Raw genomic sequence first — 26,173 nt, 5'->3', positions numbered from 1 at the left:
TCTCAATTGCTTTCGCCTCTATAGATAGGTGCAGAATCCGCGGCTGTCACCTCCCACACCCGATCGCCTGGGAGCGCTCGTTACTTGCGACAAGCAACTCACATTGGATTTGCGTGAAGCTCAGTCGAGAGAGGGGCATCTGTGCGTAGCAGGACAATCGCGTGGCGAGCTGGACCCACGAGCCCCTTCCATTCCCTTTCTCCTGTGCTGGCACCCTTTGCTTTCGATGGTCTGCTTCTGTTCCCTCTGCTTGCCCTCGACCATACGAACTGGTTGCTCGTCGAGATGCATCCCAACCTGCTCGTGAGTTTTTTGAACGGCATCCCGCCTTTGCTGTCCTCGCATCGCAGTCCATACTTACTCTCGCTCCTTGCGTCCGACCGGCAGCCCTCGACGCCATCAACTGCTGTAGAGAGGTCGACACGCATCCGCCAGTCCCCTCAGTCGCCAGTCTCAAATGCGACTCCATTGCATAGTCCCTCATCCTACGCCTCTTCGGCATCTCCCGCTACACCAGCAACACCTTTTACAGACAGCCTGGCCCTCAGAAGTCGAGACTTGAGCAGTGCGCGCGAGCCGTACAGCGCAGACCTCGGACGATCCAAGCTGCTGGGACGAGAGGGCGTGAGCAAAGCGAGGGGAGATGACACAGGTGGAGACACCGATGACGACTTTGAAGACGAGTTGAACGACTTTGGCTACGGTCCCGTTACCAGGAAACATCGTCCGAAAGAGAGCTTGCTCGGTTGGTCGCGACGCTCTGGTGTCTGCACAAGCGACCGTTGCGCTGACTCGTGATCGTCTCTCTCCTCTCTGACAGACATGCTCAACTCTGAGCCACCCTCCTGGCTGGTCGAGACCGAACCCGTGCCTGTTTCAATTCCGGTCAAGAGCACGACGATGCCGGGCAAGCTGCTGAAAAAGTTCAGCTCGTCGACCACCGATCCTAGCATCAGCGCCGGATTCTCAACACTGTCGCGTGGAGGTTCCGGTGCGTCGAGGCAAGATCAGTCAGTTCTGCGCTCGAGCCGTTCCGCAAGCAATCTTCTCAGCAATATTCGCTCCAAAACGAGCCACTTTACCTTGAGAAAATCTAGCGGCAATACTCGCAGTCGAGAAGACTTGCAAGGTTCCGTCGACCTCACGGCACGATCCATGGATTCGAAAGCTCGCCCAACCGTTTCACAGGAAGACGACTTTGAAAGCCTGATCAATTCGAACGTGCCCCCTCCAACTCGACGCCTGACACCTCAAGGTGCACTCGCCAAACCTCCGGGCACTCGTGAGCTTGCTAGCTACTTGAGCTCGAGTCAAAGTCCCTTCGACAAGTCGAATTCTACCCTAAGCCTCGCCGACACAGTCGCCTCCTCAGGCGCGAGCGGATCACTTCATACGCAGTCGTCCGCTTCCATCGATGGCGCCAGCTCGGGTCAGTCAATCGTCAAAGCCGCGATGGTCAGACTTGGCGCCCGAAGGGCAAGTCTGGGACCTTCAAACAACACTCACACGCTTCCAAAGAGACCGCAAACATCGAGCGGCATCCCTCGTTTCAATGTTTCACGGAAGTTGCAACGCCCTTCAACTGCTCAAACACTCGCTTCGGAAGATTCAGTGTACGATCCTCAGAACAAGGAGACAATCCAGGTTGATGAGTCTTTGGTGCGAGGAATGTTTGGTTCCAGTTCGAGAACCGCCGCCGCACAGGAACCGCCAAGAAGTTCATCGGATGAAGCCAAGTTGGCACCGGCGCTCGGGGTCTACGAGTTTGTTGAGATCGACCAGCGCGAGTCTGGCGGACGTTCTCCCGAGCTACACCGGCTGGGAAGCTTGACAAGGATGAGGTCTCTGATCAATATCGCCGAGGGTGAGCGACACGGCTCGAAGCTTATGCCGCCAGCGCCGCTGCTGTGAGTGATAACTTCCATGGCAGATTGTTCCGCTCTTGTCCTGACGAAAAGGCTACCATCTAGGACCCCGTCAAGAATCGCAACGCCGGCCCGTCGAAAGCCAACGCCCCTCGTCTCGGCTGCCAGAGACAATGCAACCCAGCCTCCATCTCCGGTATCGCTGCCACAGCCGCGTTCGAGCCCAACTTCGCCGACTTTCGTCGATTCGCAGATTTCGAGCGACCCCTTGCGAACGACAGTCAATGCAGTTAACGCTGTAACGCGCCATTCGTCCTTCCCGTTCTCTTCTCTCCTACCGGCTGGCGACAGCAGCACAACCCCGACGACGCCCTATGAGCTGTATTCGACACCTCCCTTGACACCTGCCGAACCGGCCGCGAGATCATCGCCGTCGGATACAGAGCTTGAGGTTCTCACAACGTATTCGTCGACACAAGCTCGCCAGGCCCCTCGAGACGACGCGAGAATTCCGTCACAGCTCCAAGAGAGGGTGAGCACCGACTCAGGTCAGCCGCCAACCCCTGTCGGAGCCGGGTCTCCGAGCTCGTTGCGCAAGGACTCATTTCAACCTCGACCATTCACGCTAAAGCCTATTGGGCCCCTGTCGCCAGGACCGACCTCGATAGCAGCTACGCCATCCGAGCTGGTATCTCTCATGCCTAACCAAGCTGCACGTCCGATCGATGCCGACGACGCGATCCGAACCGCGCTGGGCACCTTGCGAGAGAGCTTGTTCGAGACTGCCAACCTGTCCGTGGTATCCACTTCGCCCAATGACCTTGTACCGACGCTCAAGGGGATGCAGCTCAATATGCTGTATTGTGCACAGCTGATTGGAGCGATTGTGGCTCGAGCCAAGCAGGAAGGATCGGAACAAACACAGGACGAAATTCGAGAAGAGGGAACAATGGTCGAGGCTCTGCTCAGCGAAGCCTGAAGGTACCCGCGCACAAGCAGCTTCTTGGATAGGCTCATTCTCGATGGTTTGCGTTCTCTAAAATTACTGCAACGCGCAAGTGAAGCTTTCCTGAGGTCGCTCGGACCGCGATTGCGACAGGTCTCACGTTTATTTTGCTCACTAGAGCCCGGTTGCGCATGTTCGGGATGCACTTTGTACTGATTACAGTACGGACTGGCTTTCATACTGTAATTCGCCTCTGCCAGCATGAGGTAGGCGACCCGGGCCATCGCGCGATCTCTGCCATACGTCATGACGCGCGATTCTGTGAACCTTTCTTGACATCTCGGAATCCGTCGATCGCTATCATTTCGCTTTCTTCTTTCTCCCTTTATCAAGCCAACGACACGCCATGTCGACCAGCAACAAGCAGCAACAGAAACGCAAGCGCGTATTGGTGATCGGTGCGGGTTCAGCCGGAATGGCTGCGGCCGATCAACTCAGTCTCAAGAAGGACCTGTTCGATGTTACGGTCGTCGAAGTAAGCCCTAGGTTCCTGGGGTCAACCTCCGCGAAAGGTTGTACTGATGAGGGTGTGCGTCGACAGGCTACTGGTTACTGTGGAGGACAAGCATTCTCGATCCCGATCGATGAGAAGCGATATGGAGCACCTTTCCTGAATCAGGGAGTCCAAGGTGGCTCGCACATCTATCACCATACATTCCACATGTTCTCGAAGCAGGGCGTGCAAGCCGAACCGTACGCCCGCTCGTCCTCCTTCTCATAACAGGAATCGAGTTTGAAACGTTTCTCCTGCAGGGTCGAGCTTGAAGTTTCGTTCGGCAAGGGGGAGTACTTCTGGACCAACTCGTTTCCGACTCAACTTGTCGACAAGCACGCCAAAGAGATCAAGCGATTCAAGTGGGCCGTGCGCGTGATGCGTAACCTCGAAGTCTTCTTCGCATTGATTCCCATCAAGATCAGTCTCAAGATGTTCTTCTTCTCGAACGAATTCATCGAAAGGATGATCTATCCTAGGTGCGCTTCCCTCGTATCCTCATGCGCGCACCGAAATTTGACGCTCACATTGCCTCTCCCTCCAGTCTCGCCCTGTTCTTAGGCACGGGAAATGCAACTCCCGACTTGCCCTCGGTCATGCTCGAGCGACTGTACACCTCGCCGACATACGGTATGTGGTACCCAGTGGACGACAAGTCGCTTTCGAGCAATCTCCCACCCATGGTCGTCTTCCCCGACACGGGCGACTTCTACCGCAAGTGGCAGAAGGATCTCGAATCGCGAGGAGTCAATGTTCGCCTCAACACGGAAGTGACGGCGATTCTCGAGCGCTCGTCGAAGCACGGGGTCAGGTTGACGACCCGAGCGCGTCGACCCGAGCCCGACGGTCACAACCAGAACAACCGCGATCAGGATATCCCCGAAGTTGAGGAGCACTACGACGAAATCATCTTCTGCATCCTCGCCGATACGGCCAAGAAACTCCTTGGCAAGCAAGCACGATGGATCGAGAAGAAAGTGTTGGGCAACACCAAGTGGTCCGACGACGTCACTGTCACGCACAACGACATCGAGTACATGGAGAAGTGGTACGAGAACCACTACACCCCCGACTTGGCGGTCAACAAGCTCGGAGATCGTGACGAGTCGGAGCGCATCAACCGTGCCAAGTCCAAGTTCAACCCGTACGCTCTCGTTCATTAACCCCTGCTCCTCGAGAAGAGTCAGGCAGCTCAATCACTATACTCATCACAGGATGTACTATATCAAGCAAAACCCTGGTGACTCTCGGAAACTCGAGGTGAGTGTCCCTCTTGTCAATCAATTTGCAGCTCCGATACTGATCAGGGTGTCTTTGTCGCAGATGTCCTTTGACTGCAGCAACTTCCAAGCTCAACTGAAAGAGCAGAACCCCGAGTTCAAGAACCACGTTTTCCAGGTTCGTGTTTGAGAATCGCAGCGTTTTCCGCTTTCATCGAGCTTACGCCTAGGTACGTGACACAGAGTATCTTCCTCAACACGAAGCACGAGAAGTACTGGTCCAAGGACGAGATCAATCCGGACAAGATCAGTGAGTGGCTACTCCTCGAGGTTGCTAAGCTGTTTAGCGCGATGATTGACCACTATCTCGCTTCCTGCTGGCAATAGTCCGTGTCGACTGGTGGCATCAGGTAAATCGCTCTACACCTTTTTTAAAGTGCGCGCAACATGCTGACAGTACTCTCATCTCTCCAGTTGATGCATTCTTGGACTCACTACCTGTTCGTCGTGCCATGGGTCTCGTTCCTTCACTCCAAGTCGAGCCACACGCACTACGCAGGAGCGTGGACGCTCGTCAACGCGCACGAAGTTGCGATCATTTCGGGACTCGCGGCGGCGTACTCGCTCGGAGCGGGGTACCCAGAAGAACTCGCCGAAGACGATTTCGCGACACTGTGCTTCCGCAGTTACCTCGGATTGACCCACAGGAAATGGTTCTCGAAGAAAGAAGGAGTCAAGAGCAAGTGAGCAGCTCTGAACGTGAATCTGCTCTCGAAGTTTTGTACATAGATGCCCAACATGCGGCATGTCAGCTATTGTTATTCGCTTTGCCCTACTGCACATTGTTCCGTTCTCTTGTTGTTTTGTCAATCGAAGTTCCAGTTTGCTTAGACTCTTTGCCCAGCGTCTAGATATCGAGAGCGAGAGACGGTCGAGTATAGGCAAGGGTATCACTTTGGGGTATTCCAGCACGTCAGAGAGACCGCGGGTTTTTGTTTCGTCATCGGCACAAGCGGAAAATGGGTGAGAGCGGAAGGAGAGGGGGTATCAGGTTTGGGAGGGTTCATAGGCGGATTCATGGCGAAAAAAAGAACGACGATTGAGGAGCGGATTTGACAGTGAAGAGATGATGGAGCAGAGAGGCAACAGTATGCGAAAGAGACATACAAAATAGAGAGATGGGAGACAGGGAGAACACGCGCAATCACTGGAGACGAGTATAAAAAGGAAATGAAATCAGGACGAGTTTGGTTTACACAACGGGAGAGGGAACTCACCACAACGCGCTTGACTTCGAAGAATCGTTTCAGGTAAAAGATCTGCCATCCACACACGGCGGCGAGCATGATTGTTTGCAAGATGGACCAGTACTTGACCCGGTCGTTGGTCGACTCGGCAGCTGAGATGCAGCAATTCAGTCTTGTGCGGACGAGAGCTCGGGAGAAGAGAGGAATCGCGAGAACTTACTGTCACGATGCAGGCGTTCGCGCACGACAATGTACTCCTGTTCGTCCTTGACGTCCTCGAGTGCGGCGCTGAGAGCGCGAATTTCCTTCTCGATCGGGGCGGTGTGCCCATCGTCCTCGACGTACATGACGCCGTGCACGTTGAAGCTGACGGTCTTGCCCGTGACGGTCGACATCTCGTTCGAGAAGCAGTACGTGTAGCGACCGTCGGCGTCGGCCGTGAACGAGTACGTGCCCGTGTCCTTCTTCAGCTGCGAGTTCATGACGCGGTCGTTTGGGGGTCCAGTCATGGTGAAATCGATATCGAGGTGTCCTCCACCGGCGACTTGGTACGTGACCGTCATCTGCCGCAGCCGAGGGGAGAGTCGTGTCAGTGCCGAGCGGTGCGGCGGGGGTGCAGACGTCGCGCTATCGATGAACTGCCGTTGCCCAAGTCGCGTGTACACACCTTGTCTTCCGTATGCAGGTCTTCAAAGAAGCACTCCTTCGTGCCGGCTTGGAGGTCGATCGTGTGGCATCGCGCGAGTAGCGGCACACTCGCAAGCAGCACGGCCCACACAGCAGAGGGGCGCATCGCGTTCGTCCTGGTACGAGCACAGAGTCGCACACGCGTTCGAAAGTCGGAGCGAGAGCCGCGTCGGGTGTCTGAAACCCAGGTTTGCGATGAGATTCACTTCGAATCCATCAATATTCTCTCCCGGATCAGCTCTCGCTCGAATCATCTTGTGCCCGCCATGAACTCGCGCAAGTCGGCCAAGGCGATCCCGTCGACGATCAACCGGTTCCTCAAGTCGCGCGCGCTGCTCAAGTCGCCTCCGCCTGCGTTCTACCCGCTCGCTGCTCACCCTCCTCCGCCCTCGCTCGTGCGCTCGTTCCCCGTGCGGGACGAGCACGATCTCGCCCCGCGGTCACCCGCGCGTGCATCGATCGAGTCGCGCCGAGCAAAAGCCGCTCTCAACGAAGGCCTCCGGGTTCAACCCGACCAACTCCTCCACTCGCCGTGGTCGACCGCGACGGGGGCCTCAACCCGCCAGACCCGCAGGAAGCCACCAAAGCCGTTCAATCCGAAACATGCGCGACCGGAACCGATCGTGTTCCCCGAGGACAAGATTCGCACCAAGTTCTACCGCGACCACCCGTTCGAGGCGTACCGCCCCATCAGCCTCGTCGAGTCGGATCGGATCCAGTCCGTGTCGGGTCCCGAGGGAAAAGATTGGACCGCACTGAGTCAGAGGACGCTGAACCCGACTCCCGAAGAGTCCGTGTTTTTTGTTTTTCCCCCTTTTCTCGCTGGTAGATGGGACTGACCGGGTTTGTGCGCTTGGAAAAAACCAGCTGCATTGCGTTCATCCTGAACCTGAACACGAGTCATGACTTGTCGCTCGCAGCGGCGTACCCACTTGGAACGACCCAGTACCGCACGCTGCGGTCGGAATTCGAGACGTCGACACTCTCGGCGCGCCTGCAAGCGCAGTCTCACGGGGCCGTGTTCTTTGGCGAGATTGACAAGTCGGTCCTCGTCGAGGAGCGAGTGTTGGACGAATGGGTCCGTGCGAAGGAGATCCAGGACGAGTTCGCGGCATCCGGAGGAGCGAACCGAGGGCAACCGGCAGCTCAACCCACGGCTGCGACGACCCCAATTGCGTGGGCACCGGTCGAGAGCAGGCCGGCTCAGTTAGGAGGATCGAACGCGGTGCAGGGAGAGGCCGTGTTCACGGGCGGAGTCGAGTACCTGAACCAGTTTGAGCGGGGTAGTGCCGCAGCGAACGCGTCGTCGTAGAAACCAGTTGCATCATTCACCGCAAAACCTATAGACTTGTTGAGACATTCTTGATTGTGACAAGTGCGAGAGTGAAATAATTGGGCGCCCGCCGCGGAGCCCATCAATCAACCTCGAGCCGAACCATTCACCTCGCTGAAATCACGGCGACAGACTCTCGTTCCTGGAGACGCCCTCGATCTCACTCTGTCTGCACACGATTCGGCTAGATCCACGTCCAGGGACGGTTCCGGCAGCATGACGGCCGAATACGACACGAAGGCGGTCCTGCTCGACGTGAGTCTCGGGGCTCTCCTTGGAATTGTGCCACGCACGGGGGACTGAACCATACATGCACGCTACACAGTGGATGAAGGAGGGGGAAAACAAGCATTGCTCCGAATGCCGGTTGCCATCTCCTCAATGTGCGTCGGCTCTCGCCTTGCCTACGCTGCCATGACGCGTTGATCCTGACCAGTGAAATTGCGATTGCAGGGTGCTCGCTGTCGTATGGCACGACGCTGTGTCTGTCGTGTTCTGGCACGCATCGCAGTCTCGGAGTGCACCTCTCCTTCGTCCGCAGTCTCACCATGGACAAGTGGACCCAACCTCAGATGACCAGGATGCTCAAAGGCGGCAACCAAAAGGCGAAAGAGTTCTTCGAGGCCAACGGAGAAGCCTGGAAGAGCGACAACTTGCAGGACAAGGTACGCGCGCGCCCTCCTTGGAAGAGCGATTCTTCCCTTGTCCCTGACACCTCGAACCCCTGCTGTTCCCGCCTCGCACAGTACAACTCTCACACGGCTGCCATGTACCGAGACAAAGTGAGACCTCCCCCTTGACCGCCCCCGTCCGTGATTCTCGCCTCATCGTACATTCTCTCTCTCGAATGCAGCTTCTCGCCGACGCCGAGGATCGACCCTGGATCCCGAGCGATACACCTGCGCCCTCATCCTCTACGACTTCCGATTCCACCTCGTCGTCATCGAATTTGCGCAAGCCTCGCGCGCAAAACTCGGCATTGTCCTCGAGTTCTCGCCCTTCGTACAACTCGGCGTCTCCTACCTCGGGGGCCCCTTCGACTCAGAAACAGCAGAACGAGAACTACTTTGCCAAGATGGGCAGCGCGAATGCTCAACGGTCGGCAGATCTGCCGCCGAGTCAAGGTGGGAGGTATTCCGGGTTCGGATCTCAGCCGCAACCTCGTAACGACGACAATATCAACCCGCTCAGTTCGAGAGCACTGCCTGGGCTCGACGACCTCAGAGACGACCCCGTGCGTGCGTTGGGTAAAGGGTGGGGTTTCCTTGGCGCCGCGTTGGGCGCGGTCGGCAAAACGGTCAACGAGTCAGTCTTGCCCGAGCCACGATCGTCCTCCTCCCATCTCGTGGTTTGTCCATGTTTCTGACGAAAGTCTCGTTTTGTATCGACATGCAGGTCGGTGATTCAACCCGGACTTGAACGCGCCCACGATCCCAACTTGCAATCTCAGTTCTCGACCTTTCTCTCGACCGCAACGTCGACCATCGGTTCCGCTGCGAGAACCGGAGGACAAGTCTTGTCGACCGGACTCGAATCGGGTTCGCAATTCCTGAAACGAGACCTCGGGGTAGATGTCGGAGACCTCGGCGCCCACTACCTCGATCGAGCGACGGGAAGAGGTGCTGGGGAAGGGTACGGCAGAGTCGGGGAAGAATGGGCACCGACTGGTCAAAGTCGGCAAGAACCGGGAGATGGCGATTTCTTCGAATCGCAACTCGGCTCGGAATCTGCGCAGCAGCCCGCCAACGTGGCAGCGCAATCGGATTCATCATTTGCACAGCAGCAGCGAGGTGTATATCGGGACAAGGTTGACCGCGAAGAGGATGGGTTCAGAGAGATGCCAACCGTGCCCAAGATCGCTTCGCCCCCTCCTCCCCCGCAAATTGAAGGCGACTGGAACACCATGGCCCCGAAAGCTGCCGCTGCCCGTGCTGCCGAGGCTGCTCGCAAACAGTCGGAACCGGCACCGAAGGAAGTGGACGGCTGGGACGATTTTGAGGACTTTTAGAACTTTACCATTTTTGCGTCAAGCATTCGCCTATGCAAGCTGCTCGCCTATGGCATCCCCGCATTTCAACCGAAACGGACCAAGCGCGAAGGGAAACACTTTGTACTTTTGCATGTTCAGTAGACGAAAACTTCTATCTATCTGCAACAGAGAGGAGAAGAGGACAGGCCGGGAAACCAAAAATATGTTACTTTTGTGTGCGGAGAGAAGGATTTAGATGCAAGATGGTTTTACAGCTTGCTCAGAACGCTGTCGTCGTCGCACCAAGGTTCGCGCTCCTTCAACAGCTCTTTCGCTTCACGCGCTGGTCGTGCGAGGGCCGGGTTACCACCAGTCGCCGACAGCTTGAGCAGGAGATCAACCGTCGCATCTTTGTCGAGATCGTACAGGACTTGTGGCGCCGTGTCGAGCAATTCTCGAACAGTGATGGTCGAGATCTGCGTCGGAGGGAGTTGAGTCGAGAGCACGAACGAAGTGAGGATGAAGGAGAGGGACTCCGAGTCGTGGTATGCGAGGGATGCGGCCGTGCGAGCGATGGCCGTCGCATAAGACTCTTTCGGCGTTTCAGCGAACGCTTCGGAAATCAGGTCGACGATAGAGGACACGCTCGATTCGGACAGGTTCTTGCCACCCGACAAGACGACCTTGGCGAGACCATTGACCGTCGAATCCCGCACTTCGCCTTCCTCGGTGCTCGCAAGGTTGACGAGCTCGGTCACGAGAGGATCGACACGGGCCTGGTGGACCATGAGCGCTCCCAACGCGGTCGCACCTCGGTTGCGCACCGAAAGTGAAGTCGGGTCGACCAGACACTTGACGAAGGTGCGCTGCAATTGAGGGAAGAAGGGCTTGACGAACTGCGGGACGCGAGTGAGGAGGATTGTGAGGGTCGAGAGAATCGCGGATTTGACCGGAGCGGGGAACCTGTCTCCAATGACACGGACTGTATGCCAGAAGAGCATTAGCGAAGGGAGCGTTCGGCGAGTAGTACGATCTAAAGCCTTACTGAGGGGACCAACCGTCTGGATACAGTAGGCCTTGAAAGACTCGGGCGAACTTCGCTCGACCAGGTCTCCGAGACCGTACGCAGCCTGTTCTCGCTGCTCGGCAGTACCAGCGAGAAGACCCTGCAACAGGATTGCTGAAACACAGGCAATATGGCATTCAGCGAAAGATGTCCGTTGCAAGGAGATATGGAGAGGGAACTCACGAAGGATAGGTTTGAGACCGTTGGGCCGAGAGAAACCGTCGACAGGCACGCCCGGCGTTCCGACAGTTTCGATTGTGCGGCGCAAGGGTACGACCAGCGGCTCCATGTCCTCCTTGTCGATCTTTTTGACGAGCGCATCGAGCGCACTCCAGGCAGCCGAAACAACGTCGGGTGTCCGGTCGTCCAGGAGCGAGACGAGTTGTCGGATGAAGTCGACGGTGTAGTCGGAGAAGTCGGCTTCGGTCGCTTGGCAGAAGCGGGTGAAGAGACTGCAACCAGTGATACGCTTTGTCGGCGATTCATGCTTGCAGAGGCCGAGCATGTGCATTTGAAGGCTTCCGAGACCAGACTCGTGGTCGTCGACCGAAGCAAGGACGGCGGTAAGAGCCTCGTTGAGATCGGCGAGCGTGTCCTCGTCCGTTTCCGTCTCGAGTGCATTTTGCAGGGCGTCGACGATATGGGTAAGTCGACGACCGAGGGCAGAGCCAGCCACACGGACGAGAGCTGCGAGGGCGCGGGCATTGAACGCGGTGATAGGCTTGGCGATGAGACGCGGAATGAGAACTGGGAAAATCTTCTCGGCGCGCACTTGCATGACCTGGAGAGATATGATGTTCAATCAGCACCGGTGCGTTCAAAAATCTTTGAAATGATCACAAACCTCGCGGAGGGCCTCGAGAGCCGCATCGGCTTTGTCTCCAGGAGTCTGGAGCGCATCGAGCAACGTCGGGATTGTCTCATCGATAGATCGCGCACCGATGACCTGTTGAGCAATATCGAATGCTTGTGCAGCGGCAGATCGGACATGAGGATCACTGTCGACAAGAGCCGAGCGGACGGCAGCGATGACGGCGCTCTCGTGCGCTTCGAGTGACGATTTCGACGAGTTGGCCATGAGTTCTGTGAGGGCGAGACAGACACCTTCGCGTTGACGGCGGTCGGGCGAGTCCATGGCCTTCTGCAAGTTGGCAATGACTTCGCCGAGAACTGCTTCTCCGAGTCGTCGACATGTGTCTGCGAGACAGCGAGCGGCAGTCTGGAAATGGACAAGAGGTCAGCATGATCGCGCACAACATTTGCAAATGGTATCAATTACCTCTCGTTGGTCGAGTCCCGGACTGGCGAGGATGCGGACGAGGGTTTGCACTGCGCACAAGATGACGATGTGAGCTGAGAGAGCACAGATAGTTCGCGTCACACTCACTGAGCACAGGCAAAATCTCGCGAGCCGTGCGAGGCGTATTGGAAACGAGGGCTTTCCAGACACCCACCGCGGCGTGACGGACGATACCGACTGCGTCTTGACGGACGATGTAAATCGCAGCGAGAACGCGGTCGCGGCGTTCCTTGCCGAGACCCTCGATGAGAGCCTTCTTCGCGGCGTCCATCCCAGGCGCGATATCTTCCTTCTCTTCCTCTTCCGCTTCTTCCTCTTCTTCGCTGATCTTTCCGCTGATTCCGGAGATACGGAACAGAAGGTCTCCAATGAGCGTGACGGACCTGTGTGTAGGGAATGATGAGTCAAAATCTGCCGCTCGATGCGCAATGACGAGACACGTACGATTGGCGAATGCGCCAGGCTTCGTCGAAAAGTCCTCGTTCGAGCTCAGGCAGCAACAAGTCGATCGCTTTCGCACTGTGGTTCGCAACGATCATGCGACCAGCACGCATAGAAGCCTCGCGGACAAAGTCCGAATCATCTGCGAGACCACCGAGAACAGGCTGAATGATTCGGCCGAGGTAGGGGGAGAAGCGATCGCCGAAGGTGACGGGCAAGAAGACAAGCAGCGAGATGTGACCTTCCCGGACGTAAGTGCGAGGGCTGCTCGTGTTGGCGAGGATTGTCGGCAGGAGGTCTTCCAATCGATCCGTTCCGAGACCAGCGAGAATTTCTGAAACACCCTGTGCAGCGCCCTGCTGATCGACACCACTCGAAGGTACCTTGAGCATACCCATGAGAGTGTCAATGAGGTCGGGGAAGTTGTCTTCGCCGAGTCGCTCGACGAGTCCTCCGAGGGATTTGGCAGCAGTCGTGCGGGCTTCCGGAACGGGATCGACGAGGACTTCGCGGACGAGGGGAACGAGCTGAGAGAGGTAGGGAACGAGATCTTTGGCCTCTGTGAGCGTAGCAAAGTTGCCAATGATAGCTGCAGACTTGCGCTTGATGTCGGCCGATCGCTCGCGCAAACCACGGTCGAGAATGGGGATGAGCTGTCGATCCAAGCCTTCGTCAGCCATTTGCAATGCAGATGCGGCAATGATGCATAACGTACGAGAGCAAGGGACGAAGCGTCGATAAAGTGGGCAAAAGTCGTCGTGAGGAGCGCATCGAGAGCCTTTGAAGTCTTGCGAGCTGGATCGACAAGCGCTTCGAGGAGGACAGGGGTCATCTCCTTGATCTCGGGGTTGCTGACAACCTACAAAATTGCACGAGGGGGCTTAAATCAGGATTGAATCGGGGAGATAGGGGAGCGTGACTGGACGTACTTCACCGAACCGCTTGAGCGAAGTGTTGGCCGACTCGCGAACTTGCTTGTGAGTGTCGGTGATGACCTCGGTCAAACGCGGGAGAATCGTCGGGAGCGAAACGGAGAGTTGGCGGGGAGCGAGGTAAGCCATGGCTCCCATGAGTTCGATCGCACCCTTCTTCGCTCGCCACTGCTTGTCGTCGAGACCTGCCAGGAGGGTCGGGAGAATGAGCTTGACGGCGTGACCGCTCAACTTGCTCATAATTGCCTTGGCGGCATCTTGCGTTGCTTCACGGACATCGGTGGAAGAATCTCCGAAGCAGTTGAGGAGCAGCGGTAGGATCTCGGTGATGTAGGGCTCGAACAGGCGACCGAGGACTGTCGAGAGAATCTCGTACCCGAAGACGGCACCTTGTCGTGCTTGCATCGCTTTCTTGTCCTCCGCGTTGTCCTGGAGTCGGCCAATGAGGCCGAATTCCTGGATGGCGGACAGTCCGCGACCGGCAACGAGTCCTGCAAGACCGTATGCGGCTCCACGACGTTCGGCGTATTTGGGCGCATTGAAGAGGTCGTTCAGAAGTTGATCGGCAAGATCGGGCACGTCGTCCGGGATAACCTTGATCAGAGGAGGGAGACAGTCACAGACGGCTGCCTGGACAACCTCGGAGGGTGTTTTGAGGGCTTCGACCAAGCGGCCGATGACCGTCTTGACACGGGCGTCCTTGGGGTCGAGGTGACGAGCCAGACTACCGAACAGGATGACAAGTGCCTCCGTAATGTGGTCCTGGACCTCGTCTCCAGTGCTCGGTCGTCCGAGGTACTCTTCAAAGAGCGCGATCAGCTCTTGAAGGTTCTCCTTGCCGTGAGAGTCGATAACGGTACTGGCAGCCTGTGCGTCACGTGCGCAGGTCAGCACCGAATTCTTGGAAAAGTTTCTCGTAATGAGCAAGCACGCACCTCGAGCATCTCCGAACGAACGGATTGACTACGATCGCCGAGCGCTTCTCCGTTGATGAGCAGGTCGAAGAAGGTCTTGACGTCGACCGGCGAGAAGATGGGCGAGAGAAGCCGGAGGGTCGTAGCGAGAGCTTTGCGCGATCGCCAGGGGTCTTCAGCATCGAGACTTTCCTCGATGAGCATACCGAAGCGATCGTATTGCGGGAGAAGTTCCTTCGCCTTCTCTTGGTATTCCGCAATCAGTTGCATGAGCGCATCGGCGGCATGGTCCGGGTGGTGGCCAACACCTTCGGCGATCGCGGCAGCCGTCGATTGCCGGACAGCGGCAGACGAATGACCTAAAAGCGCGACCGTGAGTGAGCGGTCTTTTCGGAGTAGGATCAGGGGGACACGCGAGCTTACTGAGTAGAGGAATGAGCGAGAGAAGGAAGTTCTCCGGAACCCCGAGACCATTCTCGGCCCAGACTGTGAAGGCAAGCTCGCGATTGCGCTCGTCAACGTCGTGGGCCAAGACCCACAGGTTGGCCGGGAAGTCGAGCTCAGTCAGATCAAGAGGCTAGACAGCGACCGACAAGCCATAAGTCTCAATCGCAAATCGCTCGATCGTCGAGCAGAGATGAGAGACATACTTGAAGTGCTTGCAGCGCAGCCAGTCGCACAAAGGCCTCTTCAGTGAGAGCGCCATCGAGGAGAGCCGTAATTTCCTCCTGGTTCGCGTTGTCCTTGATCGATTCACCGAGATCGCTGATTGCGGTTGCGGCCGTTCGGCTGAGAGACGGGTACCCGACGAGAGCAGCGAAGAGGTCGCCAATCATAAGCAAACGGGGGAAAGCAATGTCGGAACCTGCGGCAGCGAGTCAAGATCAGAAATACTGTCAACCGACTGCTTGATCTTTCATCTTGTTTGAAGCAGAGGATAATTTACATTGACGAGCGTGGAATGAGAGGAAGTCAAGCGCGAGCGACAGTTGTTCGAGCGCGGCTTCGGTCTCGGAATTCTCGAGTCCGATTCCTCCAGATCTCAAAATCTTGCTCACGAGCGGTGCGGCGTACGCGTATGTACCAGCATCGAAGGGAGACGACTCGGCGAGGTAGCGAAGTTGGTACAGCACTCGGGAGACGAGTGCTGGCAAGGGCTCCGCGCGGAAATTGTCGGGAACGACCTGGGCTTCTACACTGCGCAAGACAGAGACCCCGAGAGCGACTTTAAAGACACCCAGTCGCTCAGAGCACACGTTCGCGAGGGCCTGAGAAGCTCGACATGAATCAGAACCGATCAAGGAAGCCAGTTGTCTCGAGGCAGCGTTCGACACTCACAAGGTAGGTACTGAACGCCTCGGAGGCAACGAGCGTGGCAGGCTGCATCGTGATGACCGTCAAGACGTGGTTGACGAGGCGTGCGAGGTATTCTCTGATGAGCTCCGTCTTCGAATTGACCAAGCACAACGACAGCTCGAACCCTCTTCGCAACCTGCCGAGAGCAGCAGCGACCTGCGATCGCGTTTCGGACTCTTTCGCCAACTGTTTATCGAACGCCTGTCGATCTTGTTTGGACATTTGCGCCGCAACGGGCTTCTTGCGAGCGAGGGATTCACGCAGTTCAGCCTCCCACATGGCGATCTGGTGTTCCTTCGAGTTGGCTTTGCCCGTCGGGGTTCCCGACGATTTGTTGGTTGAGAGAACTGCATGCGAGAGAGAGCGTCAGCAGATCTGTCAGGTAGCGTGCGCAATTGGACGAGTCTCGTCCCGCTCACCATCGACAAAGGTGGTGCCTTCTGGCGTTCCCCAGATTCCAAACTCTTCGGCCCCAATAAACTCGAGGTGAGCGGGCAGGAGGTCATCTTCGATCTGCGCGAACACTGCGGGCACAACCTGGTCCGGGCGAACAAGCGCGAGAGTCGTAACTGCGTGGTATGCGGCTTGGGTGAAAGGTTTGCTCTGCAAGTCAAAGAAGGCCTGTGAGCTTCTTGCCCTGAGCGGCAAGATTGACCGCTAGCGGATGGAACTCACGGTCGGGGTGAGCGAGGCGTCAACCCAGATGAGTTCGAGAAGCTCGTCAAGCTTGGCTGCAATCAGTTGATCCGGTGAGACCTTGGCATGAAGAAGCATCTCGATCCAGAAGCTCGCCTCGGTCGACGACAGACGAGGGTGATGAGCGACGACGACAAGGTGAGAGACAAGTTCTTCGATGACTTCGCGAGGGGTTGATTCGGGGAAGCTGACGAGTGCCATCAAGAGGGGTCGGAGTCGAGATGCAGGGTCGACCGGTTCGGCAGCGTCGTCGGCGCCCGCCTTGACCGGAGCTTTCGCTTTCTCGCCCTGAGGAAGAAAAAAAAAAGCGCAGGTCCCAGGTCAGAAGATTGCGTCAAACGGGCATGAGTAGGTATGAGCGTACCTGAACGAGCCACGAGCGGATGCCCTCTCTCATCGCGAGGTGCAGGAGTTGAGGAGCATGCTGATTTGCATGGTTGACGAGTGCCAGTGCTGCTTTGCGAACTTCAAAGGTGGGTCCTTCGACAGCGAGGAAAACGAGAGCGCTCGCGAAAGATGCGCTGCGCAAGGTCAAGGCGCGTGAGCAGGTGGCAGGATCAGTATTTCTCGAGAAGGCGAGGGGACCTACCGGACTGCCTCGTCCTTTGCGATCCTGGCCTCGTACACATCGAAAAAGCTCTCGAGAGCATGAGCGAACCACAAGCCTTCCTCCTTCGTCGCAATCTTGCGGTACAGCTTGTCCAACAGGAAGAAATTGGGCTTGGCACCGGCCGTCGTGCCGAGTTGCTGCAGAGTCTGGTTCGATTGGATCGAGTCGTTGAGCTTTTTCGAAGCAGTGTAGTGCTGGAGGCGACCTTTGAGGACTGCGACGGCGACGTATCCCTCGAGCGGACCCGCAGGCGAGTTGAGCGTGTTGGCCGTGATCGTCTTGAGCGCGCCTTCGAGTCCAGGCAGGATCGCTTCAGCGAACGAGATCATCGCATCGGTGATGGGTCGCTCGTCGGTCGCGATCGCAGGGAGGGACCAGAAGATGTTACCGACCGTTTGGCAGTGAATGCGGCGAAGTGGCGGTTTCGTCTCGGCCATGCCCTTGACGAGGATCGCGACCTGAGTCGCAGGGATCGGAGAATTGCCGAGCAGAGCCGCTGGAACGTGCTTCGACAGAGTCAAGGACATGGCAGCGACGGTTTGCTCGTTCGACTCTTTTGACAGGGCGCCCAGAGTAACTAAAGCTGCGTCGAGGGAGATTTTTGGTGACACAGGCAGGATCGAGAGCATCGTGTAAAGGGTAGTCCGGTGGTCTGGCGAGGTGGTCTTTCCAGTCTTGAGCGGCGTTTGAATCTGCTCAACCACGGGGAGAAGATCGGCTTCCTCGCCGGACGAGAACAGGAGGGTGAAGAGCTGAACGGCGGAAGAACGGGTTGCAGCGGACACTGATTTCGCTTGCGAGACGATCGTGGGGGCGAGCTTGGTTCGCACGGAAGGGTCAAAGGCGATCGCGGGGTCGAGCGCAGAAACGAATGCGGCGAGCATCGCGAGGCCGGCCTCGGACACCCGGTTGACCGCCTTTTCGAGAGCAGGAACGAGGGTTGACCCGACTTCCTCTGACGAGAGGTTCGAGTGAAAGAAAGGAGCGAGGGCAGTCTGGCAACAAGAGCAACCTCAGGAAACACGACAGATTAAGGTCAGAAAATTCCCGAGACTTACGAGAACATGCGCAGGCGGCGTCGCTTTCGAGGACACGACGGAGCCGATGTAGTACTCGATCATTTTCGGCTGTAGAGAAGTCGTACACGGATCAATAAGGGATGCAGTGCGGCGAATCTGTGCGCAACCCAACCCACCTTGGCTTCCTCAATGTACGGCTTGCCAGCGACTTTCTCTCCCTTGCCATTCTTGAGATGCGCTGCAACGTCAAGGGCAATACCGAGGAGGACCGCATGTCGGTACGTCGGATCAGCCTTGACGGTCGTAAGGGTCGAGATGATGCGCGGGATCGAGGCGTGTCGCTGCGATCGCGCGAGCACGATGGGTGAGCAAAGTAGATCAAAAGAGAGAGAGAAGCAACATACTTTGCGGATCGCACGGCGAGTCGACACGAGGACCGAGCTTCTGATGGACGCTTTTGCGGATGCGGCTGGGTCGAGGAGCACGTACACAAGAGTCGACAGGGACGAGACGAGCGAGAGCCAGGGGCCGTCCTCGAGCGGGTGATCGGGAGGGACCGACGCGTAGATGGTGGTAGCCCATCCGAGCAGGGCGAAACGGGTCGAAGCCTGACCCGCCTTGTCCACTTTCGCGACCTCGCTCTCGAGCCATTTGATCATGCCGTTCGTGAACGCAGGCTTGTTCGCGGTTGCTGGTTCGGCTGATGCCGGGGACGGAGGTGCGTAGTCGCGAGCGAGCACAGCAGCGAGAACCTTGAGGACGGCAGTGCGGGATGCGGCGTCGGTGTAGCGGGGCACGGTCGGGATCAACAGGCGGACGAGATCCTGCACCTGTGCAGGCTCCAGCGTTGCCGAGGTGGCTGCCCCGAGCAGGTCGGCGAGTGACTCGAGTCTCGGATGCAGTTTCGGCGCGGCGAGCTGGGCGCGGGCGCGCTGCACGAACGCGTCCCATTCGGCGTAGGCGTCTGCCATGGCTGTGCGGGTTCCAGGTGCGGCAGCGGAGTCGGGTCGAGGTGCCGCGACTGACTCGCTCGTGTGGATCTGCCGGGCCCAGAGGTCGAGCGAAGGGCGGTCCGCGAGGGGTGCTTCGGCTTGCAAGCGTTCGAGAGACCGCTGCGTGAGTCTTCGGGTCGCCACTGTGCGGGTTGCGAGTCGTCAGATGCTCGAATGCTTGAATGCTCGAACCTGCGTAGACTTCGAGAATTTTAATCGCTTAAAGTTCCCTCTTCTCCCTCTTCCCATCGTCCTTGTCTGCCGTACGCCATGCCGAAAGCGTCGAGAGCCAACTCGAAGAAGTCGGCGCCGTCGAGTGCCGCGCACCGTGCTGCCACCGCCGCATCGCAGCCGCTGTTCGAGATCGACACTCAGGGAAGCGCTTCCGTCCGTCGCACCCTCCTCGCCGACCAGCAGCCGGCCCAGGCTCGACTTCGCAAGGGCCAGTCGATTCACAAGCCGCTCCGGTCCGACCTGATCCTCGCACAGCGCTCCGACGTGCCCGCGCTCTCGTCGAGGGTCGTCCCGAGCGCCGAGGTCCAGGCGAAGAAGACTCAGGCGAAACTAGGAAAAGTGGACAGAGCCACCAAGGAGAAACTCAAGCGTATCGCCGGCAAGGACGGTCAGGGAGAAGGACTCTGGGGTATCAAGTCGTCCAGCAATTCGCAACCGCTCTCGAACGCAGTCAAGGACGCCGGTAGCTACGATGCGTGGCTACAGCCCGAACAGGCCACTGCAGACGAAGATTCCGCCATGAAGCAGTTGCTCGCGACGCACGACAAGAAGACGCGCCCGGCTCCGAAAGCACCTTCGACCCTGCATTCTCACCAGATGCTCGATCCGAACTCGCACCGCTCGATCGCGATCCCGCATCCGGGTACGTCGTACAACCCTGCACACGAGCATCACCAAGCGCTCCTCTCGACCGCGCTCGACCGTTACACCAACGAAGAGGCTCGCGAGGAGCGCGGTCAGGACGTCAAGGACCTCATGGACGAGGCCCGCGCAAACTCGCGGGGCAAGGAAGTCTGGCAGGCCTACGAGGAGGAAGTAGGTTCGGGCGAGAGTGACGACGAACCCGAGGACCCGACGGCAGCAGCCGAGGCGGACAAGCTCAAGAAGAAGGTGCCGAAACGCAAGACGAGGCAACAACGCAACTCGAAATTGCGAGTCGCCGAAGAGGCGAGACAGTTGGCACTTCGGAGGGAGATGAAGAAGCGCATCGCGGCAGTACACAATGTCAAGTCGGTCCAGAAGGAGATTGCCGACGAGGAGAAACTCTCGCTCGAGGAGAAAGCCCTCGCGCTCAAAATGAGGAAAACTCGATTGGCCGAACAAGGTCTGACGAGGTTCAGGTCGGGACCTTCGAGGGTACCCGATGCTCCCGTCACGTTCCAACTCGGAGACGAGCTCGCCGACAACTTGCGCACGCTGCAGCCCGAGGGCAACCTGTGGAAGGAGTGGGTCGCGAGTGGCATGCGACGAGGCAAAGTCCCAGTCGAGCGAGCGAACGAGAGCAAGAAGGGAGGCAAGCGAGGCGGACGTGGTCGCGACAAGGGGTCCAAGATGAAGGAGGTCGAAAAGTGAGATTCTCTCGCTCCTATCCCGCATCCTCTCGAGTGCTGTGGCTGATCGATACTCGTGTCGCGCCTGACAGGTACTCGTACAAGAACTGGTCTGGCTAGACGAGGTTGATCGATGGGCTTCTCCCTGCGGCGGATTTCCTTTTGTTGTAATCCTTGGTTTCACGCGCTCTCTTCTTCGCTGCATCGTAGACGTCTTGTTTCCTCCCAGGATATCCGACAGAGCCAGAGTGCTAGAGTCGCAGTGAGCAAAGTTCCAGACGATCAAGTCCAAAGGGGCAGACAGGACATTGCGAGGAATACAGCGAGAGACGGAGGACATAAACAGGCGGGAGATACGGCAGGTATACGTTTGTGTAAAAACAACAACGAGACGACCACAGTACGAGTACAAATTCGGATTCAAAGGGATCCACTCCGATTCTCATTCCTTTTCCGGGGGGTTTTCGAGCCGATAGCAGTCTCCCTCAGCTCAGCTGAGCGCTCATTTCCCTCGACCTGGGTCCCCTCTTTCTCCTCGCAGTCGCGAGCACTTCTTCTGCGTCCGTCAGGACTTCTTCACCCGGATTTGCGGGGTTGTCTTCTTGCATGCGGTCGACCGGAGCTTCGGAGGGGCCATAGCTTGTACCTCGTCGACGCTTCATGCCGCCCGATGCTGTGCCAATGTCGGACGCTGACGAAGTCGCCCTCGGTACCGAGTATGCCGAACTCGCGAGGAGCGACTGGGGAGCATCGTGCTGTTGCTGCTCCTGCTCTTGACGCTGGCGCTGACGTTGTAGTCCAACGATACGCAGACGCTCAATCCAGCTATCATCGCAGAGAAAGGTCAGCACCGGGCGACTTCGCAAAAACGAACATCGAGGATGTCCTCGAGCGAAGTACTTACGCTTCAGCCTTCTCGACACTCTCACCAAATATACTTGACACGGATTTGAGCATGTCGAGACTCTCGACGGCAAAGGTGAGCACTCTGTCTGCTGCCTCTTCCGTCGGTCCAAGCGCGGCCCTCGCTTCCGCATCCCTGTCCTGCTCTTCTCGCGATTGGCTTCGATCCGAGTGAGATGCCGAAGCTCGATCGCGCGTATGATCGGTTCCCATCCTCTCGATAGCGCCGGAGCCCTCGGACTCGCTCCCATGTCGTTCCATCCGTTCTCCTCCCGACGGGCCTTTGCTCTCGATTGCGTTCGCCCACTTGACTGGAAGGCTCATGATACTCTGTTTGACATAGCGTTTCGCTTGTTCGGGTAGGGCAGCTCCGGCGTATTTTGACACAACCTCGACGACTTTGCGAATCGTCTCGACAACGTCGTGTTTGATTTGCGAGAGGTGAGCCGAGGCAGATGCGACGACGACCGCCTTCGAGCTTGAACCGTCTCGAGATGCGGACGACGGGTGAGAACGGTTCAGAGCGCGCAGCGAGAGGATAAATTCGCGCAGGGTCGAAATCTGGTGGTCGAGATGGGCAGAAGCATACTGTCACGTTCCGAGAATGCGCCGTCAGCCTCGCCTGGCCCCTGGTGCAGTGAGGAGCTTGAGATTCAACTCACGATCAACCACTGCAAGCAGTATCGCAAGCTCTTGAGGCTCTCCTCACTGACAGCTGCACCGAGACCTCCTGCCTCGACGAGCACGGTCTGCCACCTCGATCTCTGAGCATTATGCATTGTGACTTGTCCCCCTGGTGACGCGCTCCTGCGCGCACTGGCATCTTCGGGCCGATTCGAAGGGGGAGTGTTTTCACGTTCAAGCTCGTCTCGGAGCGGTTCTGCGTCTCTCCTGCTTGGCGAGCGATGAGGTGCGCCGATACGGTCCAGTTGGCGACAGGCAAAGTCATCGAGAGGTCCTAGCTGCAGATTGTTTGTGATCGGGCGCGAGACTGCCGAGAGAGAAGATTCGACCAAGCCAGCTCCATACTGTGCATCGAAAAAAATTTAGCGAGTGCTGCCCATGTTGCAGCAAGTCATGAATGATTATGAAAGAGTGCTCACTTTGACCACCCTCGAGTTTGCCTTGCTACGTTCGTACCATTCGAGGCCGCCGCTGACGAGGGGCAACTGCGACACTCGCTCGATAAAGTTGGGGTCCTGTTCGATCTCGATCTCTTCGTCCTGGTCACGCTGTACTCGCTTGAAGTAATCTCCTCCATCGGAAGGCGCGAACGAGGTTGTGGTCATCGGGGTTGACGCGCCGGTGCTCGTTTCCGAACCTGACACGAGACTCGTGCTGTTGGTGCCCCACGCGTCCGAGGTCGTCGAGGTCGAAGCGGTCGAAGTCGAACGATATGGCGAATGCGACGGTCCTGCAGTCGCTCCGGTCGTTGTAGAGGAGGATGCGAGAGTTTGAGGGTGATCAGGACGAGACGACTGCGGCGCACGAGGTCCCGTTCCAGCCTGGCTTCCTCCTTCGTTTCGAAGTAGTCCTAGAGCCGAGATGGCGAGTTTGACGTCGTCCGTCATCGAGTCGTCGGGTTCGGGCACATTCGTGGAGGCGTCATGGGACGTGCGAACTTGCGCGTGAATCTCGATATCGCCTGGCTTCAGTTCTTCCTCGTGGGCGCTAGCTGGACTAGCCGCCATCGCGCAGGAGGTTCAAAGTGACGATGGCGACGATGCGCGGCGGTGAAGCGATCTCGGCAGCACGAAGGTGGTGCACTGATCGAGGATCATGACCCTTGCACACTTGCGAAATATTGGCCGTCAATTATTCGGTCTTGTCTCGCACAAAGGGGACTATCAAAGACATCAGGACAAGGAAAACTGAATGCTGCTTTGTAGCTTTTGCGATATGCCTGTTGAAGAACTACGGGAATTTGGGAAACAAATGGATTCGGACGATACAGAGAAATCTGCCTCGGACATCTTTTCGTGAAGACGCCTAGCTTTTCAGCGAGCAGGTGACTGACTCTCCTTTTAGTGGGTGAACAACCTGCAGCATGCATTAGCGATGGTAAGTCATGTGCCGCTGAAATAAGGCCTGAGCGAAACGCTCGTTCGAAAAGGCTTACCGGAGATCAGTGAAGATGTAGACCGCATTCGACTCATCGGCAGTCTCGATCACCTTCTGGTCCATAACCGATCCCGAGGGCGCGGCAATGTGTCCGACACCACTTCGGACCGACCTCCAGACGTTGTCCGGGAATGGGAAGAACGCGTCCGAAGACAACGAGACCTTGCCCGCGAGCTGCTTGAACCAGTCTCGCTTCTCCTCGGCCGAGAATGGTGCCGGCACCTGGCCTTGCTCGAACAGCGATTCCCACTCTTGGCGTTCCGAGCCCGCCGGATCCGCTTCAAAGATCTCGCCCGTGACAAACACATCGGTACCGTTCGCACGGTCGGCACGCTTGATGCCCTTACGCCAGTTGAACGCGAGGACTCGCGGGTGGTGGCGCAGCCACCATGCGTCGGCCTTGGATCCGGCGAGACGCGTGCAGTGGATGCGAGACTGCTGTCCGGCACCAATGCCGATCGTACCTCCGTTGTAGGCGTAGCACACCGAGTTCGATTGAGTGTACTTGAGCGCAGTCGTGGCAACAATGAGATCGGTCAAGGCGGAAGGCGAAAGCTGCAATGTGATACGGAATTGTCAGTTACTTGCATCGAACCCACGCGCGGTCCACCGTGACCTTGAGAACTCGACTCACATCCTTGTTCTTCGAGACAATGTTGGAGAAGGTCGAAGCTTCAATCTTGGCATCGTTGCGGCGCTGCTCGAGCGAGACACCGTAGACTTGGCGAGTCTCGGTGAGCGAAGGGACGTAAGACGCGTCCATCTGCAGCACGCAGTACTTGCCGCCCTTCTTCTTGCGGAGGATATCGAGTGCCTCGGGCTCGTACCCAGGGGCGATGATACCGTCCGACACCTCGCGCGAGATAATCTTGGCAGTCGAGACGTCGCACGTGTGCGAGAGGGCGATGAAGTCTCCGAACGAGGACATGCGGTCAGCGCCGCGCGCACGGGCGTACGCGCTCGCGATGGGCGACAGCGATCCGAGGCCATCAGCGTCAAAGACCTTGATCTCCTCCTCAGAGAGCGTCGATTCAACCGCACAGCCGGCGGGCGAGACGTGCTTGAACGAAGCCGCGGCGGCCTTGGCGGGCGAGAACGCACGCGAAAGCTCGTGCACGAGGGCGTACGAGTTGAGGGCATCGAGCAGGTTGATGTAGCCGGGAGATCCCGAGAGGACTGCGAGACGTCGAAATGAGACTCGGTGCTCCGGAATGTGCGCAGAGGGGAAAGAACGCACCGGAGAAGGGAAGTTTGCCCTCGGTCACGTAGGCCTGCGCGGGCTTTTGGTGAGGGTTCGCACCGTAGCGGAGGGTGAGCTGTTGGGCGCGCTCGGTCAAGTCGGCCTTGTTGTCGGCGGGAGCGGCCGCGATCGCATCTGCCGAGACGTACTGGCGGCGGAAGTAGTTCGAGATGGAAGTGTCGTAGGCGGCGGTGTGCGAGAACGCCTGTCACGAGGCCACGTTAGCTGGCGTGCAATTCGAGAAGGCAACGCGACGGTGGCACGGCTCACCTTGACGGCCATGCGTTGCCTGAACTCGTCCGAGACTTGACCGTTGCCCTGCTTCCACTGCGCGAGGAACTCGTCGTAGTCCTTGGGGTCCGAGAGGATCACGACGCGGTCGTGGTTCTTGGCGGCGGCACGGAGGAGGGTGACTCCTCCAATGTCGACCTCCTCGACCGCTTCAGGGATCGAAGGAGGCGGGATGCGGGCGATGGTCTCGTTGAACGGGTACAGGTTGCAGACGACGACCGAGATGGGCGCGATCTGCTGAGCGATGAGGTCGGCCTGATCCGAGGGGATGTTGCGTGCGAGGATGCCTGCAGGCGAGCGCGAGGGCGCACGAGCGGGTGAGCTGACGGCAGGCGCAGGACGACGAGGCGGTGTTGCGATGGGCGAGCGGGTCCGAGCCCACTCTGCTCCGCATCAAGCCAGCGCACTCACCTCCGTGGACAGCCGGGTGGAGGGTCTTGACTCGACCACCGAGCATCTCGGGCGCACCCGTGATGTCGGACACATCGCTGCAAGTCGAAACCAAGACGAGGTGAGCCGATTTGACTCTGTCGCGACCCGCTCGACTCTCGCCCAACTTCCCGCTCGTCGTGTACACTCACACGCACACTCGCAAGTGAGCGCACCGCACGACTGTCAGACGTACCCAATTTCCATGCCGGCGTTGCGGATCGCCTTGGCGGTTCCTCCACTGCCGAGCAGGCGAACTCCCTGAGCCGCGAGGCCCTGCGCAAACGGCAAGAGGCCCGCTTTGTCGTACACAGACAGGAGTGCGATCGGTTGTTGGGCAGACATGGTCGAGGGATTTGGGGGTGTGCTGATAGCGCGAGATAGAGCGGCGGCGGCAGTCGGCTTGCGGACTTTTCAGGAAATCGCGTCGTCCAACTTTTTTCCAAGTCGTCGCTGCCGTTTCGTCATCAAAGTCAAC

General features: G+C 57.9%; 9 protein-coding genes across 9 annotated transcripts; 5 read left to right on the top strand and 4 right to left on the bottom strand.

The window, feature by feature from the left end:
• Positions 1-285: 285 nt before the first annotated feature.
• JCM15063_003424 (uncharacterized protein) lies at positions 286-2,844 on the top strand (the record flags this gene model as incomplete). The annotated part of the gene is made up of 4 exons (XM_076675345.1): positions 286-303; positions 388-745; positions 821-1,864; positions 1,931-2,844. 4 exons carry the CDS (start codon positions 286-288, stop codon positions 2,842-2,844), a joined length of 2,334 nt encoding a protein of 777 aa, XP_076537429.1.
• A 373-nt stretch (positions 2,845-3,217) lies between these two features.
• Positions 3,218-5,331, top strand: JCM15063_003423 (uncharacterized protein; the record flags this gene model as incomplete). The annotated part of the gene is made up of 9 exons (XM_076675344.1): positions 3,218-3,346; positions 3,413-3,564; positions 3,625-3,843; positions 3,909-4,508; positions 4,579-4,624; positions 4,688-4,762; positions 4,828-4,894; positions 4,972-4,994; positions 5,059-5,331. The coding sequence occupies 9 exons, from the start codon at positions 3,218-3,220 to the stop codon at positions 5,329-5,331; spliced, it is 1,584 nt and encodes a 527-aa protein (XP_076537428.1).
• A 457-nt stretch (positions 5,332-5,788) lies between these two features.
• Positions 5,789-6,624, bottom strand: EMP24 (Emp24p; the record flags this gene model as incomplete). The annotated part of the gene is made up of 4 exons (XM_076675343.1): positions 5,789-5,791; positions 5,862-5,983; positions 6,052-6,394; positions 6,499-6,624. 4 exons carry the CDS (start codon positions 6,622-6,624, stop codon positions 5,789-5,791), a joined length of 594 nt encoding a protein of 197 aa, XP_076537427.1.
• Positions 6,625-6,784: 160 nt separating this feature from the next.
• On the top strand, positions 6,785-7,830 carry RSM25 (mitochondrial 37S ribosomal protein mS23 RSM25; the record flags this gene model as incomplete). Its single annotated transcript, XM_076675342.1, has 2 exons — positions 6,785-7,308; positions 7,386-7,830. 2 exons carry the CDS (start codon positions 6,785-6,787, stop codon positions 7,828-7,830), a joined length of 969 nt encoding a protein of 322 aa, XP_076537426.1.
• Positions 7,831-8,067: 237 nt separating this feature from the next.
• Positions 8,068-9,859, top strand: JCM15063_003420 (uncharacterized protein; the record flags this gene model as incomplete). The annotated part of the gene is made up of 6 exons (XM_076675341.1): positions 8,068-8,106; positions 8,177-8,234; positions 8,305-8,516; positions 8,598-8,633; positions 8,705-9,156; positions 9,247-9,859. 6 exons carry the CDS (start codon positions 8,068-8,070, stop codon positions 9,857-9,859), a joined length of 1,410 nt encoding a protein of 469 aa, XP_076537425.1.
• Positions 9,860-10,089: 230 nt separating this feature from the next.
• On the bottom strand, positions 10,090-19,125 carry GCN1 (Gcn1p; the record flags this gene model as incomplete). The annotated part of the gene is made up of 21 exons (XM_076675340.1): positions 10,090-10,802; positions 10,866-11,000; positions 11,070-11,667; positions 11,731-12,105; positions 12,166-12,215; positions 12,274-12,569; positions 12,631-13,280; positions 13,343-13,486; positions 13,557-14,426; positions 14,495-14,832; positions 14,897-15,050; positions 15,124-15,338; positions 15,420-15,741; positions 15,812-16,176; positions 16,249-16,432; positions 16,505-16,813; positions 16,890-17,046; positions 17,115-18,130; positions 18,194-18,262; positions 18,331-18,495; positions 18,559-19,125. 21 exons carry the CDS (start codon positions 19,123-19,125, stop codon positions 10,090-10,092), a joined length of 7,692 nt encoding a protein of 2,563 aa, XP_076537424.1.
• Positions 19,126-19,416: 291 nt separating this feature from the next.
• NOP53 (Nop53p) lies at positions 19,417-20,831 on the top strand (the record flags this gene model as incomplete). Its single annotated transcript, XM_076675339.1, has 2 exons — positions 19,417-20,729; positions 20,804-20,831. The coding sequence occupies 2 exons, from the start codon at positions 19,417-19,419 to the stop codon at positions 20,829-20,831; spliced, it is 1,341 nt and encodes a 446-aa protein (XP_076537423.1).
• A 365-nt stretch (positions 20,832-21,196) lies between these two features.
• On the bottom strand, positions 21,197-23,305 carry OPI1 (transcriptional regulator OPI1; the record flags this gene model as incomplete). The annotated part of the gene is made up of 4 exons (XM_076675338.1): positions 21,197-21,536; positions 21,616-22,202; positions 22,277-22,642; positions 22,718-23,305. 4 exons carry the CDS (start codon positions 23,303-23,305, stop codon positions 21,197-21,199), a joined length of 1,881 nt encoding a protein of 626 aa, XP_076537422.1.
• A 333-nt stretch (positions 23,306-23,638) lies between these two features.
• On the bottom strand, positions 23,639-26,040 carry JCM15063_003416 (uncharacterized protein; the record flags this gene model as incomplete). Its single annotated transcript, XM_076675337.1, has 7 exons — positions 23,639-23,654; positions 23,734-24,290; positions 24,370-24,911; positions 24,973-25,180; positions 25,246-25,553; positions 25,678-25,754; positions 25,892-26,040. The coding sequence occupies 7 exons, from the start codon at positions 26,038-26,040 to the stop codon at positions 23,639-23,641; spliced, it is 1,857 nt and encodes a 618-aa protein (XP_076537421.1).
• Positions 26,041-26,173: the final 133 nt, after the last annotated feature.

This window comes from Sporobolomyces koalae, assembly GCF_050403365.1.
Source record: "Sporobolomyces koalae JCM15063 DNA, S_koalae_JCM15063T_v1_ctg1, whole genome shotgun sequence".
Classification (NCBI taxonomy): domain Eukaryota; kingdom Fungi; phylum Basidiomycota; class Microbotryomycetes; order Sporidiobolales; family Sporidiobolaceae; genus Sporobolomyces; species Sporobolomyces koalae.
Note: the sequence above shows the minus strand (reverse complement) of the source record. Positions and strands in the feature narration are given on the sequence as shown.